Genomic DNA, 18,436 nt, shown 5'->3' on the forward strand with positions numbered 1-18,436 from the left:
AGTTATTTTGAATGAGGCAACAAATTATGAACAGTATGACTGCTTGCCTAAGTGGGAACAGCATGGGTTTTTATTTATAAGAGGTTTTGACATGTACGGGGCACTCCACAGATAAATCTCTTCTATTCAGAGAATTAAGTATTAGCTCTTTCCAATATCTGCGGTGGGAGCGGGAGGCGTCCGTCTTCACAGCAATCACATTCCTATCATGCCCAGGCATATCCAGATTCCAGGATGTACTCGCAGACTTGGCATGATAGGAGTATGATTGCCCTATCTACCCCTTCTCACTCCCTTCTGCCCTATCTACCCCTTCTCCCTCCCTTCTCCCCTATCTACCCCTTCTCACTCCCTTCTCCCTATCTACCCCCTTTCCCCTGTCTCACCCCCTTCTCCCTATCTACCCCCTCCTAACTATCTACCCTCTCCCTCTTTGAAGTTCACTTACCTTTCAGGAGTCCTGCGGTGGGGGTGCAAGGCCTCTGCCTCCCAGATCTGCCACTGTATGGAACAGTATAGAGTGATGGGAGTTATGATGTACTTTTAGAGCATAATTAGATCATGAAAAAGACATTGGAAATGGTACAGCATAACACCCATCACTCTCACAAACTTACCAATCCACACATATACCAATCCACACACATACTCATCCACACACATACACCAAACCACACATATATACTAATCCACACACATACACCAAACCACACATATATACTAATCCACACATATACACCAATCCACACATATATACTAATCCACACATATATACCAATCCACACATATATACCAATCCACACATATAGACCAAACCACACATATATACCAAACCACACATATATACCAATCCACACATATATACTAATCCACACATATACACCAATCCACACATATACACCAATCCACACATATATACTAATCCACACATATACACCAATCCACACATATACACCAATCCACACATATACACCAATCCACACATATACACCAATCCACACATATATACTAATCCACACATATACACCAATCCACACATATACACCAATCCACACACATACCAATCCACACATATATACTAATCCACACATATACACCAAACCACACATATACACCATACCACACATATACACCAATCCACACATATACACCAATCCACACATATACACCAATCCACACATATATACTAATCCACACATATACCAATCCACGCATATATACTAATCCACACATATACCCATCCACACATATATACTAATCCACACACATACCAATCCACTCTCACTTAATGCTTTCCTACCTTTCCTTTCTTCTTTCAGCTTCTTTTCCTCCTCTTCGCTCTTCTTCTTTAGTTCTTCTGTCTTCTCTGTCTTCTTCCGGGTCAGAGGGCGGGGCTTCAGTGCTGTGCGCCGGGATCTGACAACAAACTCCGGTGCACAGCAGCTGTTGCCGCGCGGATCACAAGGGAGCGGTATCGGAGGTCTTCAACAGACCTCCGGCTCCCTTGAGTGATTTTAAGCCGGCTTAAAATCACTCAAGGGAGCCGGAGATCTGTTAAAGACCTTCGATACCGCTCCCTTGCGAGCCTGCTCCTCCAGCGGCGGACATTACTGTCTGTCTCTGGAGGGGTGCTGGTGCCGCAAGTTGGCACCCCCCTGATGAGCGGCGGCGTCGGACCCCGCGGCGGCGCCCCCTGGAGTGTGGTGCCCTGTGCACACCCCAAAGGCCGGCCCTGCGCGGGAGCCGAAGCCGTGTCTACAGTGTATGACTGTAGTCACGGCGTGCCCACAGAGACGGGTCGGCGTGCCAACAGCGGCACGCGAACCACGCGTTCGCCATCACTGCTCTAGCCTGTCCCAGCATCCATAGTCCCAACTGAGCCATTGAATGCATAGTCTACAATGCAATTAGATGGGGGGGCGGGGAAACAACATTCTGATAAATCTCTTTATGCATGTGGAGGATATCAGAATGCATTGAATTAAAAAAATATAATCAATCTCAAAAAAATGTAAAATATACCATTTTTAATGCTTACCTCATCTCCTACTTTTTGCTCTGAGTAATAAGTCCTGGTCTGTTTAAAAGAATACAGCAACCTCCACAGGCGTATTCTATCAGCAGGGAACGTCTCTGAAATCAGTCATTATCTCAAATCATTACAGCATTTTATTTGATTTAAACACATTGCACTACATATTTGTTTTTGCTCTTTTTTACATGTGTATGGATCCTGCGTTCTGAGAATGAAGGTGCCATGTTTTAATCTTGTTTGCACATTGGTTTAATAAGCGCACAATCTCCTTGTTTATGTTTATTACAAATATAGTAAGACCTTGTGCAAATGTGATTCAGTCGGAGGGCTGTTTGGGGCCTAAAGATGGTACTGACAAGCTATTTGGGGCTCATGCTATTGGTTCTAATGCTATTTAAACACTGATATTTTGCTATAGTACATGTGAACGGCTGGTGCTTCATTGACTTCAGTGGGGGTGCTACTGAGTATGTGTACTAAGAAAGTACCACAGAGTGGTAGACACCTCGAATTGTGTTCTACTTGAAACATATTATCTTTATTGTCACTGGTGGGAATAAACAAAGGAGTGATACCTTCTATAAAAAGTCTGCTTTCTTTCTAACCCATTTCTGTCTGTCTGCTAGTTAAAATTCTTGGTTGATATTAGCAATAATAAATGGTGTAATATGATTTAATTTTCAGTAACGTCATAGTTACATTTGCTCTGTTCTGTAAAAAAAAGCAAGTGTTTTTATTTATCCCCATAGGACACTACATTAGAAGGTGCCTCTGCGCAAGAATCGACAAGCCTAATAAACCAGTCTATTCTTCAAATTAGCTGATCTGAACTTTTCAAAATTGTCTTGAAAAGATTCTTCTGCATCTGCACCATCAGATGTTATTCTGTTTTCCAAGTGACTTCCATCTGTTGCAATCAAATACAGAACAAACGAGCCATTCTCCTCTCTGATTGCTTTGCAGTGCATTTTACTACATCAGGGACTGTTTTCCAAGGAACGTGTCAGAAAGCGGTGTTCACATGCTCTTAGATTTAACATGCACAGCTGATATCCATCTTGTTAACTGTGTTTAAATGACACTTAATTAAGTTTTTAATTTATTCATATTTCCGTTATTTTAACACTATGTGTCATCAGAATTACAAATTCATGGTGCAGCATGCCCAGCTGGCACTGACCTTCGACGTTGCTGTTCCTACTGAGCACTGGGATGGACTTGCAAAGGGACTTTCTGTGGTTGCTAAGTCCAGCTTTGCACTGTGAGTACCCACTATTATTTAACAGTGCACAGCTTAGCAGAATGCGTGTTGGTAAAACAGTGTTTTTTTGTTTACTCGTGGACTCTGTAAGTAAGAGGAATGGTTAGTTTGCCTGGGGCAACCTAGATCGAATGTTGAACAAAGTTGGCAAAGTTGTAGTTGGCACTATGGTAAGAGCCATACTTGAATAGTGTGTACGGCCAGTGGTATTCTGCGTGACATTGATATAGGTGGTTTTGAACAGGGACCTGGGCTCTTATAGTTTGGAACGTGAGCAATTTTCTAATTAATGATTACGGTAAATGAAGTTTAAAAGAATAGTTGAAAAGTGTTGCATTCTCTCTTTAAGATTAAGCATGTTGCATTGTTTAATAAAATACTGCAGCCTTTTGAACACAGTTGGAGTCAGTCTATTTACGTCTGGTCTATTCCCAGTAAGCAATGCAGGGGTCATGTATGGAATGCATCTGGACAAAAAAAAGTTATAGTGACCCAACCTATTAATGATTATTAAAAAAGAAACAAGGATTGGAATAGATCGATTTGAATATTTAATTACATCTTTACCACTGGGCAAAAAGAGTAGCTGCTTGCAGGCATATCTTAGGGCCAATGCATACCAGGGAAATCTCTGGTAGATGAACTGCTGGTTCTCTGGCTCATACTATGCAATATCTGGGTTACTGGAGCAGTGTTTATGCAAACCCACTGCCTGTTATATTCTCTCCTACCCCTATACAAATGTAAGGTGTTTCAGGGGAGCCCGACCTTCATATGTGGCTAGCCCCCATTAAAAAATGCATTGAATTTGTTTTCACAAACTAATATTAACTACTTAATTACCATATTGTGGTAATATATGCCCTACTGATTTTTTTCCCATGTAAAAAAATTGGGCAATTCAACAGGGGCATACCTAGAGTATTTGGCACCTGGGGCGGATCCTGTATGTGGCACCCCCCAAACACACACACACTTTAAAACTGCATAGCTTCTATCGCTATACAAACATTGACAGCATAACTGTTATCATTATATACTGAGGCAGACATTGACAATAATGCAGCATGACCCCTATCACTATATACTAAGCCAAACATTGATTTGGTGTAGGCCTACCACTTCAGTGTCTGGCTGGATGCACCAAAATGAAAATTCACTTGGCCGAAAATGAGCCCCCTACCTTAAATAAACGAACAAAATACTTTTAATAAAAGTAAGTAACACACCAAAATTAGACAAACAAATCAATATACATATATATATATATATATATCTATATATATACATATATATATATATATATATGTATATATATAGATATATATATATATATATATATATATATAATTGTTAACAGCAATCACAGTCCTATCATGCCCAGGTATATCCAGATTCCAGCATGTAGTGGCTGACTTAGTATGATAGGGGCAATCACACTCCTATCATGCCCAGGTTCTAGCATGTACTGGTTGCCTGGGCATGATAGGAGTGTGGTTGCTGTAAGCAATCATATATATATATATATATATATATATAAAAATATATATATATATATATAAATATTGTTATTGAATGTTTCTGTTCAGTTTTGGTGTGTTACTTACTTTTAATAAATATATATAATTGCCAACAGCAATCACACTCCCATCATGTCCAGGTTCCAGCATGTACTGGCTGCCTAGATTTAATTACAGCCTCCCTATGCCATGCTACCCCCCTACACTTACACATCTATGCTATCACCTTATTTCTGTCACCTTTCCTCCTCCCCTTCGTTCTTCCTCTTGGCTCTTCTTCTGTGTCTCGTCCTTCCGGTACCGTGAGCGCGGAAGGAGGTGGGCGTGGCTTCAGTGTTGTGCACTGAGATCTGACATCAAGGCAGCAGTTGCCGCGCGCATCACAAGGGAGCAGGATCAGAGGTCTGCATTAACAGACCTCCCGCTTCCTCGATTGACTTTAAGCCGGTCTCCCCAAACGAGCATGTACCTCTAGCGGTGGACATTACTGCCCGTCTCTAGAGGGGTGCCGGCGTGGTGGCACCCCCTGAGGAGCGGGACCAGGGGCGGACCCCCCCGCCCCCTGCTAGGTAAGGTACTGAAAGTCAATAAGAACCTCAAAAAAGTAAAATCATTCAAATATTTTGTTATGTAGTTTAAAAGGAATAAATCTGAATTATTTCTGTACATTGGTTAATAAATGAATACAGGCTTTGTTACTTAAAGAGCTGCCAGAGCAGAGGAGTGGAGTCTTTTTTGTTTTTAGGACAGTTGCAACCAAACCATAATTCATAGAGAGTCTCTTTAGCATAATGTGCAGAACACTCTAATAGTGGCTATTCCAAGGACTTAATTACATTAAATGTTATGACAATAATAATAGTAATCAAGAAAGATTAAGCAGATGGAGACTATTGACCAAGGTAATGAAGAAGGCATTAATCTACTACTTTTAATGGGCTTATCTAAACCGATTGTGACTATAAACATTAATTAGAAAATCAATCAAGGAAAGGCATTCAATCAAAGCTCTTCTTCAGACAAGTGCTCAGCTCACTCTGCTATGTTTTCGCAGAATGCTCTGATGCTTATGGTTTCTAAAACAGTGCCATAATGTTATTGCAACACTTAGACCACCAGGAGTATATTATTATTATTATTATTATTAAAACTCAATTTCACTCTTGGGCCTATCCTATACAGCCTACCTATACTCAACCATTAATCCCATGATTTAGGGGGTGGGGAAGGCACAGAAAATAAGTAACTCCATCCTGTGCCTCCCATTCCATGCCTTCAGGGTTAAAATTTAATTTAAAAAAACCCTTGGTAAGTAGAGCTTACCAATGCCCCTCACCCACTTTCCCAGTAGTTAACCCTTTCAGTGCCAAACAGTTTGGCATTCATAGTTGGTAACATGGATCCAGTATACCAACTATGTATTTCGTGTGTGGTGTCATATCAGGACCCATCCTTCTGAGCTGATCAATAACCATTATCCCGTCCGAAGCAAAAGTCTTCTGCATCTAACTGTATGCCCAACATTTCCATTACAGGAAAAAGTGTCACATTTAAAGTCAAAAGATGAGGCATCCTCTGAAAGAGAAGTGAATGTTCAAGGTGGGTCACAGACGTTTCAGCAGTTTATCCAAAATTGTTATGGCACATATAGTGGAGCATTTTTTTGTATTTTTGGTTTATGTTATTTGATTGGATGCATGGTCTATCTTGAACTAGACCATGTTTAACATTATTTCCTGTAAAAGTATTGTCTTATGAGTCACATTACATACTCATGCTTTGTGGAAAATTCAATGCAAGTTACCATACATCCATCTGAAAATCTAAGCATAACATTATCTGGACGTAGCCCATGAGAAGTGCAGGTATAAGACCCAACTTCTAATAAATAGAACAAAAATCCTACTGTATCTAAATATGTCAAGGATTATGAGCATACCTGGAAACTTCCCAGGGTAGGCTACCCGGAGCTCATCTTCTTTCAGGAAAGGGCAATGCCTGCAGAGGTGTGTGTAGGGTAACTCTATGGACAGGGCTAGTCTCATGTGAGGTAGAGCTAGCCTAGGATAGGGGCAGGCTATCATTCAACAACCTAAAGTAGGTGGGCAGTAGGAGGCCAGTGAGTGTAATGGAAAAGGAGCAAAGTGGAGACCCAAGAAAGCAGTGCTTTACCAAGAGACTCTACATCAAACCCGTTCCCAGTTATGATGATGACACACAGATTGCAGCTAATGCATCCTGAAACTGGCCATCACCAGTAATATGATCAATGACAAACCAAAGCTCCATCTCTTGTCCTTCCTGCTTAGTCATTCCTGTTTATTTTTACTTCCACAATTAATTATAGCTGCTGGTTACCACACTCAAAACCAGCATATGCCATATGTCAGCTAAAGGGGAAGATCTAAAATGTAATTGATTGCCTTAGGCCTTCATCACAATTCATTTTCTCTTTGTTATTATCTTAAGTATGTTTTATTTATGTAGGAACAACACATTCAACAGCAGTGTACAATGAAGAGTTAAACATAATACACAAAAGGTGTGAAGAGTTCTGATTATTGGAGCTTTTTTTCTTTTGCTTACAATTTAAAGCATTACAACAACATGCAACCTTAACACACGCAGCCCTTGTGGCACAGGGGAGCCTTAATGTTCCCAAGAGGGTCCGTGCTGTTGTCACTTCCACTCTACAAACACAGAAACATAAATCTGACAGCAGTACCATGTTGTATACTCTTTTTTTTCTTTTCACTAGGCAACAAATGAGGGTAACGTTTCAAATCAATATCATTTGACACCTCAGCATTTTTGTTTACACTTATCTTTTGAAAAATTCCTTGTTGCTACAGATTAACAATTAAGCTGTACAACTAAGTATAATTTAAGTATTTTAAATTGTGTTTTCAAAGTTCAGACAATATGAAAACTCAGCTGATTTTTTTTTTTGAAACAAAATATTTTTTTTTATCTGTATAATATATTTTGTGGAATGAAAAAAATGAAAGTCTCTATAATAAAGGAAACCCCATTGTAAAGAAATGTTCCATTTTAAAATAAATAAATTGCATGGTGGGGATTTTTACAATGCTGTTGACTACGGTAAATACCTTTAATGACATTTGACAATGCAACAAAAAGTTGCTTTTGAAATATAATTTGCCCTTCACCTTAAAAGTGTAAAAGTCCAGAGATGAATAAAACTAGGCACAGCAAACATATTCAAACACTTACATCAACACATTTGTAGACATTGGTTAAAATAAAAGGTGCATTTAAACCTAGTGCTTTAAAAGCCATTTCAACAAGATCCTGTATTTTCAGGTTTCACAAAACCATCTTTAGTCTTCAGCGAGAAAATGAATGCAGTTGGGTAATTTGTGAAGAGTGACATTATACACTCTGGTACAAATCAAACTGTAAAGGATCAAAAAGGTAGTGCAAGTGTTGAGATGCTGTGAAATAGACTGTAGATTGTGAATTACGCACTATTACCTTGTCTGGCGTCCTATGCTGTATGGACACAGAATGCCTTAAATGAACCTATTTTGATTTAACAGTTTCTACCCTAGATATTCATGACCTGTAACTGTAAGATTTGTATTATAATTAATTTTACACCCCTTCTTATGAATATAAATTAAAAAGATCAGAGAAACTACTACATCTTCAGTTCTGGCTTGTATGTTTATAGTTATTTTGTATGCTTGCATTGAATAGTATGTTGTTTTAATTCATGATGTTCAGAGTTTTCTGCTACTTTACCGGTATCTATAGTTTGCCTTTTTTTGTTAAACAGTGATCTTTCTCATCATTTAGCTACAATTCTAGTTTTCACATAATGTTTTTAGACAGCTGTATTTCAATCTACAAGCCAGATGCATTGGGCTTGATTCAATATTTGATTAAAATTACAGTACCTGCATTGCTGGTTGAGATGTTAATTTCTGCAAACTGCTTAGAAAATAGGCTGAAATCAGACACTCCGTTCACAGACTCCACTCGGATGGAATAATTAATGTGGGGCAACAAATTCACCAAGGTAACAGTTCGATCGGCCAATCCATTCTGCTGCGGTACAAAGCCAACACTGCTGCCACAAGCCTCACACTGCTGGAACGCCACAGAGCATCTGTCGCAGAAGACATTGTAAGTGAGGTCCCCCCTACCACCAGTGTCCAGTGGTTCGTTCCATTCCAAAATCACTGTTGTCTGCTTAATGCTGTAAACCAGGTCTCTTGGAGCAGATGGCGGACCTAGAGTAGGGAACAGAATTAAAAAAAATATTTAGGCTGTTCTTGATAAGGCATAAAGGTAGTTTTGTCACCTAAGTACTGTTATTTATATAGAGATAAACTTGAAAGTCCCATTGTTTCATTAATTGTTGCCCCATGGAAATAAGATCCCACTGTCTGGTTATGCAAGGTCATATAAGGTCATGTAATTAAGACTGTAGAAATAATTGAGAAGGGTGGTGGCCAACGAGGCCTATAAAAAACAAATAAATATCAGGATTGGGTTTGGAGCGTAAGAGCAGAGGATAGTCAGGAACAGTTCAATAGGTCAGGGGCCGGCAGCAATCAGAGAAAACGGTAGACCAAGCTAGGGTCAGGAAACAGATAAGCGGGGTAGTCCAATAGGGGAGCCAAAGGTCAACTACCAGAGAATCCAAAAAAAGAGTCCAAGGACATACAGGAACCAAAGTTCTGGAATACTGGAGTAAAGTGGTCACAGTCTGAGGGTTTTTTTATAGTGCTGCAGGTATCTACTCCCCCCCTGTGTTGAACAAGCTCCTCACTGGATAAGTTGTCAGAGAGGATTGATTCCACAGCACCTGGTTCACTGTTTATGTGTGTGAACATTATTAGTGGATATTTGATGGTAGAGGCAGGCTTCACCTCCCATTCACAGGTGTGCAACATTATTCTGATGTCTGGGCAACACCTGGAAGTCCTCCCTGGGGTTTGCTGGAACTTTAGGCTGCGGTTTTTGCCTACCGCACTACCTTGATCGCGGGTAGACGCTGGTACTACAGACCGTGGCTTTAGCCTACTCCGCGGAGCTTTTGGACGGCCTGCAGTGACAGCTGGGGAGAGCAGGTAAGGGTGAGAGTGGCATGACAACCACATTAGCCACTGATTTAGTTTATTTGACCCTATCTAAACATTAACTGACGTTAACAGTGGTGGAAAATGCCTAAACATGCTAGTTTGCGGCTACTAAAAAAGCTAAAAATAGAAATAAAAAAAAATCTAAGGGATCCAATAGCGTATTAGTGAATCTAAAATGGATACATGCTAAAGTAAATTCTAGACCATAAAATACATGTAACCTCAACAGTAAACTGTACCCACATGTATGAAATGCATTATTATTAAAATAGTTAAAGTATACAGTATAATAAAATATGGACAATCTATTTTTTACAGTGGTTTGCAGATAACTATATAGCGGGTGCAGGTGGTTTACTGAGTTATTGCCTTTTGGGGTTTCTGAGGTGCCTTCCCGGAATCATAAGATTAGATGCTTTATTACAACTAGGTTAAGGAAGGGAAGCGTTAAGGTTTATAGTGATAGGTCCAATACACTGCTGTATTTTGACCGGGTATTCCAATTACACATAACTAATTTCTTCTATGGTTGTAGTGATTGATTGTACATATTTTTTAAACTTGCAAATCATTTTAATTGTCTTATTTAAAGTTAAGTTTTGTTTTTCCATATATAATGAACACAGTTTACTGTTGACGTTTGCCCAGTGGTGTCTCCTATTAACTACTGTGACCTGTCGTTTGGTGTACCATTAAATACATGGTTAAGAAATCTCACGTCTAAACAAATTAAAATCAAAGAAATTCGAAACATTGACACAGAACATACGCAAAGAGGTTGAAACATGGCATGAAAATCACATTTTAGTTTTTTTAAAAAGTAGCACACTACTCCTGTACTACCCAAACATTACCATTACTGTAATTTTACTGAGGACCTAAATATGACTAATTTAACGTTACGTAATAACTCAATGGTAGAATGGAAATGGTACACTTTGGGCAACTTGTCTTCTTGTATACCATAGTGGTACTATGAGCAAGTACCATATTTGCTTGATTATAAGACGACCCCCAAATAGGGAGGTATAAGGCATTTCAGGAGGCAGAGTGGCATATAGAGGGTTAAAATGCATTTCTAGAGGCAGAGTGGTATTAAGGAGGTTAAAAGGCATTTCATAGAGCCCCCCATTTAACACCCCCCCCAAAAAAAACTACTTACCGGTGATTCTGACTCCCAGTGTAGCATGTAGACGTCTACGTGATTCACGTAGACAACGTGAGGGGAACTCTGATCTCTGACAGCCGGGGAAGGTCTGCGCAATGGACGCAGACAACCCCCGCCGCTAACTGCACCTCCTTCCGGCTGCAGCGTAAGATGTCTACGTCTACACACTGCCCCGGCTACACACCGGGGACTCAGAAGCACCGGTAAGTTGGGGGGGCAGTTTCATAGTCAGACCTATTTGAGGTCTGATTATAAGACGACCCCCGATTATAAGACGAGGGGTATTTTTCAGAGCATTTCTACGGTAATAGAAATGAAGGAGCATTCTGCATATGTTTGTAGTATATTTAAAATGCTGTTCTACCTAACAATTTTGAAACTAAATGCAGTGTTAGAAAAATTATTTATAGTACTGGTGAATGTCCAGAACCTTCTCAGAGATAATCAGGTAATGTTTTGCACGGAACATTATCATGCGACACTGATATGTTGCCTTAGAAAATGAAAATAGAGGCCTCTTTAAAGGTTCTGTGTATTTTGTATATATTTTAACTTGTGGAAAGAATAAAGTGACAGATATACTAAGATTTACATAGCAATTAATCATCCTACCATACCTGTGTACATCCACGCTGATTAAAAACTTCTTATAGTTGACCTTTATTATTTACTAGACCTGTGCTTTTGTATTCGGGCAAACATGAAAACGAACACGAAGGGTTCGTTTTCGTTGTTCAGCCCAAATACCGAACATACAAACATGGCGGCGTCAAAACGTATACGAAGACAAAGACACAAAACACGAAGAATCTTCGTCTTCGTTTACTAATCTCCCTGGTCCCTTCCCCATCTAGCCTACCTTATCTACGCAGCATCACAGGGGTTATTGAGAGCGGGAATCCGTAGGTTCGCCGTCAGGGTCGCGGGAGTGAGGTCTTTACACGTGTCGCTCCCCGCCCATTTTTCCTTTAAATCGGGGGGTTTCCCGCTACCGTCAGTGGGAACGCTTTTGGAGTCAGTGGGAACTCCCACTGTCGTCAACGGAAACTCCCACCGACGTCACAGGACCGCCCACTGACTTCAGTGGGCAGCCCTGGCCGCATCCCGCAAGAGAAGGTTCCCAGGTATGCTGATAAGTCTGATTGGTAACAATCTGTGAAGGTCAGTAGGTAAAGGTGTTGACAGATTCCCATTAGGTTGAAAACAGAAGAAAGTAAATGGTTGTAAGCAGTACGCCCTTGTACCTCTTTTTTGTGTGTTAGCATGAAGACATTTTTAGCAACTTACGAGTGCATGCTGTGGCCGGAGAATCCAGTGGAGATCGATAGAAGTTCTTCTCGCAGGTGCACACGGTGGATGACTCTTGATTAGTGTAGCTGAACTGTGGACAAGGAACACAGTGCTGGAGTCGGCTGGACATTTTAAAAAACCCAGGGGGGCAAGCTGTGGCAAGAGATCAGTAAAGCAAATTTAGTGTATGGTGCATCATATTAAGTTGACATATACAAAACATAAATGCATACACCATGGTTCTACAACAGGTAGCTTGCTGGGTACTGGCATCTCTCTAGCTCTCGAGCCAGTGGAGCATTAACTGTGTGGAGGAAGAGGTGGCTTCTGAATCTATTCTAGCAAAACTAACCTTCAGAAAGAAATAGAATAAAAACTATAAAATACAAGAATACAGATCTTCCAAACATATCCTTACCCCAAAAATTGCATTATTAATTAAAAGAAAGAATATATGGAAACATTGCAGACCCAACGTATATACCTCCAGGCAAACACACATAGGCAAGCAATAACTGTTTACAAGGTATAGCCTATAAAACACTCAACCTTAAAAGCTGTCCTCAATGTTAATAACCAGTCATTTTATCAATATGCACCCTCAGTAATGATGTGTGACTCAAATCTAGCTAACTGCACAATGGTTTTTGTCAGCACATTATTACAATGTCCTTTTTATGGGTAAACATACAGGGATGCAGCATATTTGTTTTCACTCGTATCAACCAATATAAAATATTAACAAAAGCATAATGTGCAGATGGCCAATTATTATTTGCCAAGACAGACCTTACGGGCTTTAAGATACATTTAGACACAAACTCGTATTTCCATTTATTTTTTGTCATGATAACACCAAATGTGGAGATGAATAAAAGGTTTTTGAGTTTGTGTTCCATACTGATCTATATTAATAGTATGCAAGCTCTTATGTCTAGAAGTGCCTTCCCAGCCACAATGTCTACAAAGCTCATGACTTCATTTGTACTGACTTCATCGTATGTTAAAATGTATCTACCTTGTTTTAGGCAAGTGTGAAAAAATGCTGACATGTTAATAGTTTACTTTTATCATTTAACAAAACACAAAGTTGGTGTACAGAAGAAAATTCTACTTCAAGTCAATCCTTGCTGTGACCAACTTTTGCCTTCAAAACAGCATTAGGTCTACTAAGTAGAAAATATTGAGGATTCCAACACAATATATGGCCATATATTGCTTAGTCTAAATTCGCTAACTTGGGATACATTATTATATGTAGTGGCGGGCTAAGTAATATGTGACCATATAGTGTGACAGAATCCCCAATATTTATGGCTTATTTTTCATAAAAATTTGCTCGGTATGTGGTGAATTCTTGCTTTGTTTTGTATACAGTACATATAATCACTACATGTGAACTATACAGGGCCTATAAGAGCACTCTCTGGATCCATTACACATCTCCCACTAAACAATATACACCAATAAACAATAAAATGCCTCATTCCACAGCAACAAGCAAAAAGTCATTTATCATATGGACAGCACTTGGTCACCCTATGGTTCATTGGCAGTTTACATGGAGGGAGTGACTGTATAATGGCAACAATAGTTTAAAGGGAAATGTCTTACATACTGGAGTTTACTCACTAGAATAGTTTTGTTACATTTTTATTGGCTGTTGAGTCAATATTCTTGATTTCTATATATGATATCAGTAATCAAACCCACAAATGAAAAAGTGGAAAATATTACCAATAATAAATGCACCTCTGTTCATTATCAGACATACAGAAATGTTTTAGTGTTAAATATGGGTCAGACTGGATTGGATTTGACTGGTACTGATGTTTTTGCCTATATAATAATATAATAATATTCTTATAGATTTTGTATGCTGTTTTTGTAAATCAAATTGTTATGTTTTGTACCCATGACATAGAATATAATTTTAATTTTTTGTATTTCATATTGACTAAATACTCTTGGTGAAACAGCTCCGATCTTGCTCTGATAAACTTAAAATGCAGTAGACACAAAATATGTCACGGATTGGTCGTCAACACTCAGCTTGATCCAGTAATTATTCATTCTAGCTTAATTGGGAAGAAAAAAAGAGGTGTTGCAATTTTGATAAATAGAAATATTAAGTTTGAACAGATATATTTAGAAACGGACCATGAAGCTAGATATAGTATCCTCCTTTGTAAATTAAATGATGTGACATATACGCTAGCTAATATATATGCACCAAATGTCTCTACAGTAAAATTTTTGGATAAAACTTTTGAAAAAGTTCTTGCCATCTCAAAAGGCTTCTTAGTAATTGGAGGGGATATGAACTGCATACCAGATGCTGATCTGGATAAGAGCTTTACACATGGTACATACCCAAATCCAAAGCTGAAATCTTTAGCTAAATCATTTTCTCTGTGTCTTGCTCGCAATAACTTGTTCGATATCTGGAGAGTACATAATCCATCTGTGAAGGAGTTTACATACTATTCTGCTACTCACCATTCTTATTCCAGAATTGATATGTTTGTCGCGGATAACAAATCTTTAGAAACTTATGAGTCTCCTACCATAGGAAATTTGACCTGGTCCGATCACGCACCAATTTTTATAAAAATCAAAAACAATGCAGAATTTAAAATAAAATCTAATTGGAGGCTAAACGAATCTCTTTTGCTTTCACATGATTTTAAGGAACAATTTCGGAATCTGGCCAAAAACTTTATTGAGACTAACGACAATGGTATGGTCTCGGATGCCACCCTTTGGTGCGCCTTTAAATGTACTATGCGCGGTTACCTTATAAAACAAGGCGCCTATATAAAGAAAATGAAAGGCGCGACTCTTACAGAGTTACACATTAAGCTGGCACAATTAGAGGCTAGTAATAAATTAAATCCTTCAAATTTGTTACTTACAGACATAAAAGAAACTCAACGTAAGATTAAGGAAAGATTAATCGAGAATATCAATAAAAATCTCTTATTTCTGAAACAGGAATGGTACTACAGCAGTAACAGAGCTAGCAAGAACCTAACTAAGAAAATTAAAGATAGATCAGCTAAAAATAGAATCAACAAAATTGTATTTAATGGTAAAATTTATTTAACTCCAAAATTAATTGGAGAAGCCTTTAGAGAATACTACAGCACTCTATATAATTTACCCAGAATCAATAAAGATAAAATACAGATAAGCTCTTTTCTTAAGAACTTAAACTTACCCAAATTATCCAGTGCAAAGCTGGAAAGTTTAAATTCGCCCATTCAACTTTCTGAGATAAATACCATTATAAGGAACTTACCAAAGTCTAAAGCTCCTGGCCCAGACGGATTCTCAGCTCCTTTTTATCAAATATTGGACCCCGTAGTATCTCCACTACTATTGAAAGTATTTAGCGGAATTCCTTCGGGGAAAGAATTCCCATCAGAAATGTTACAGACTACAATAACTCCTATTTTAAAGAGTGGGAAAGATCCGAGTAAAGTTTCAAATTACCGTCCTATTTCTCTTATAAACCTGGACATTAAAATATTTTCAAAAATTCTGGCCAATAGATTGGGCTCTGTTATGCAGGACCTAATTCACTCAGACCAAACAGGTTTTATATTGGGTAGGAGCGGCGAAGACAATATCCGTAGGATATTAAACCTTATTTATGAAATACACTCTAATAATATACCGGCGGTCTTCTTAGCTTTAGACGCTGAGAAGGCTTTCGACCGGGTAAGCTGGCCCTTCCTAGGAGAAACTTTAAAAATGTTTGGCCTACATGGACAAATTTTGGACAACATTATGTCACTTTACAAAAATCTGCAAGCAAAGATCTCAGGCTCAAACTTAAATTCCACTATTTTTCCTATTAATAACGGGACGAGGCAAGGGTGCCCTCTAGCTCCACTACTGTACGCCCTTTCCATCGAACCTCTTGCGACGTTAATACGCCATTCGGAAAAAATTTCTGGAATAATAACAGGCCCTTACGAACACAAAATTTCGTTATATGCAGACGATATTCTACTCACCTTATCCCTACCTGAAACATCACTCTTAGAGATCTTGGGAAGTATTAAGGAATACGCAATTTATTCTAATTATAAATTGAACTTAGATAAGTCTCAGATTATCGATTTCAATATAGATTGCCCTCGATTTGAAGAAATTAAAAATAAATTTACATTTTTATGGGGGCAAAACTATATCGATTATTTGGGTATTAAGCTATACCAGAAACTTAGAGACATCGTAACTAATAACTACACAATTCTTTTAGACACTTTCAAAAATCAATTTATACAATGGAAAGGCTTAGAAATATCATGGCTAGGCAGACTAAATACACTAAAGTCGTATGTTCTTCCAAAATTAATTTACTTATTTAGAGCTATTCCCTTATCAGTTCCACTAAGAATTTTAAACCAATTTGAAAAGTTATTTTACACATTTGTATGGTTGGATAAAAAACCGAGGATCTCACGATTAATACTAACTAAAAGTCTCTCACAGACTGGACTTAATTTTCCAAATTTACGTTCTCTCCATCAAATTTGTCTTGTTGTCCACTTTCTAGCTTGGAACGTAAAACGAGAACTGGATCTTCCATGGTACAAATACGAGAGGTGGAAGTGCCATAATTTAGATCCATTTCATTTGTATTGGTTTAATACACAGGCAATAACTGAGTTAGAGATTGTAAATCCTATTATTTTGGATATCCTGACTAATATGCTTAGCTTTAAGAAAAAATTTGGTATAACTGAGTCTATTTCGGAACTTACTCCTTTAACAGTTTTGCAAAACTTGTTAAAAGATATTGATTTAAGACCTTGGCTTTCTCAAGGAGTTGCTACAATAGCGGACATCCGGTCTACTACGGATTTAGTTTCATTTGAAGAACTACAATTTAAATATCCCCACTTGAGTAGGGATTTTTTCTCATATCTAAGGATCAGAAATTTTATTAAATGTAACCCGGTGAGACCCTTAACAAATTTGGACAGATTTAGGAATACACATCATAAAAGAAACTTAATTACGCGAATAGCCAAATTGTTAGAACACGAATCCACTCCAGTTAAACCCCATACAATCCGTAAATGGGAATTGGACTTAGGAATTTCATACGCACCGGATATTTGGGCTGAAGCCTGGTCTAATACAAGAAAGGCGATCCACTGTATAAATCTGCACGAACAATTTTTTAAACTCCTTCACAGATGGTATTATGTACCAACCTCTATGTATCAAATGTATGGTTCCATTTCTAACAAATGTTGGAGATGTAAATTAGACCTAGGATCCATGTTACATATCTGGTGGGAATGTGACAAACTTTCTAGTACGAAATATAAACTTATTAATTTACTTAAGAGTCTATTTGGCCTCGACTTTATATTGCACCCTCAAGTTTTTCTATTTCATATCGATATACCCTTACAAAATAAATCAAATCGATATTTGATTATTAACATTCTAGCTGCTTTCAAGATTTGCATCGCAAGAAATTGGAAAATGGAGCAAGCTCCGTCATGGTCTCAAGTACTTACACAAATAGATTATCAATATAAAATGGAAAAACAATTCTACAGGACACATAATAACATTCATAACTATGAGGCAATTTGGCTCCCATGGCAAAAAACGATTTTAGAGACCGACTTAGCATAATAGAGAACTCCTCTATTCCTTTTTCTCTGATTTATAACCTTGGCAATTATTATTATTTATATTATTATTAGTTACTTCATTATTTTTCCTCTTCCTCCCCCTCGTAGTACCGGTTACATCATCAGATTACGTCTACTTCTGCTTTACCGTCATCGCTATGTATGTATGCTAAATATTTTACTTGGCAAATTTTACCATTGAGATATAAGAATGGAAGATTTTGTTCTGTTACATGTTTGTAATTTTTATACGTAATAAAATCTAAAAAAAAAAAAAAAACAAACAAACAAAAAAAAAAAAACACTCAGCTTGATGTTAATTTTGTTTCTGCATGTCCATGAAGCACAATATAATTTACTTCAGTGTTATTTATTGACTAAGACTTAA

General features: G+C 38.2%; 1 protein-coding gene across 1 annotated transcript in view; it reads right to left on the reverse strand.

The window, feature by feature from the left end:
- The window catches only part of LOC128473688 (ephrin type-A receptor 7-like), a 90,629-nt gene extending 73,644 nt beyond the window's left edge, over positions 1–16,985 (reverse strand). The window contains exons 1-4 of the mRNA XM_053455939.1: positions 16,914–16,985; positions 16,292–16,343; positions 12,383–12,538; positions 8,737–9,072 (exon numbers count right to left, since the gene is read on the reverse strand). Of these exons, the coding sequence (XP_053311914.1) occupies positions 8,737–9,072; positions 12,383–12,538; positions 16,292–16,343; positions 16,914–16,985 (616 nt within the window). The remainder of the gene's footprint in view (positions 1–8,736; positions 9,073–12,382; positions 12,539–16,291; positions 16,344–16,913) is intronic.
- Between the last annotated feature and the right edge of the window lie 1,451 nt (positions 16,986–18,436).

This window comes from Spea bombifrons, chromosome 2, assembly GCF_027358695.1.
Source record: "Spea bombifrons isolate aSpeBom1 chromosome 2, aSpeBom1.2.pri, whole genome shotgun sequence".
NCBI classification, from domain to species: Eukaryota; Metazoa; Chordata; class Amphibia; order Anura; family Pelobatidae; genus Spea; species Spea bombifrons.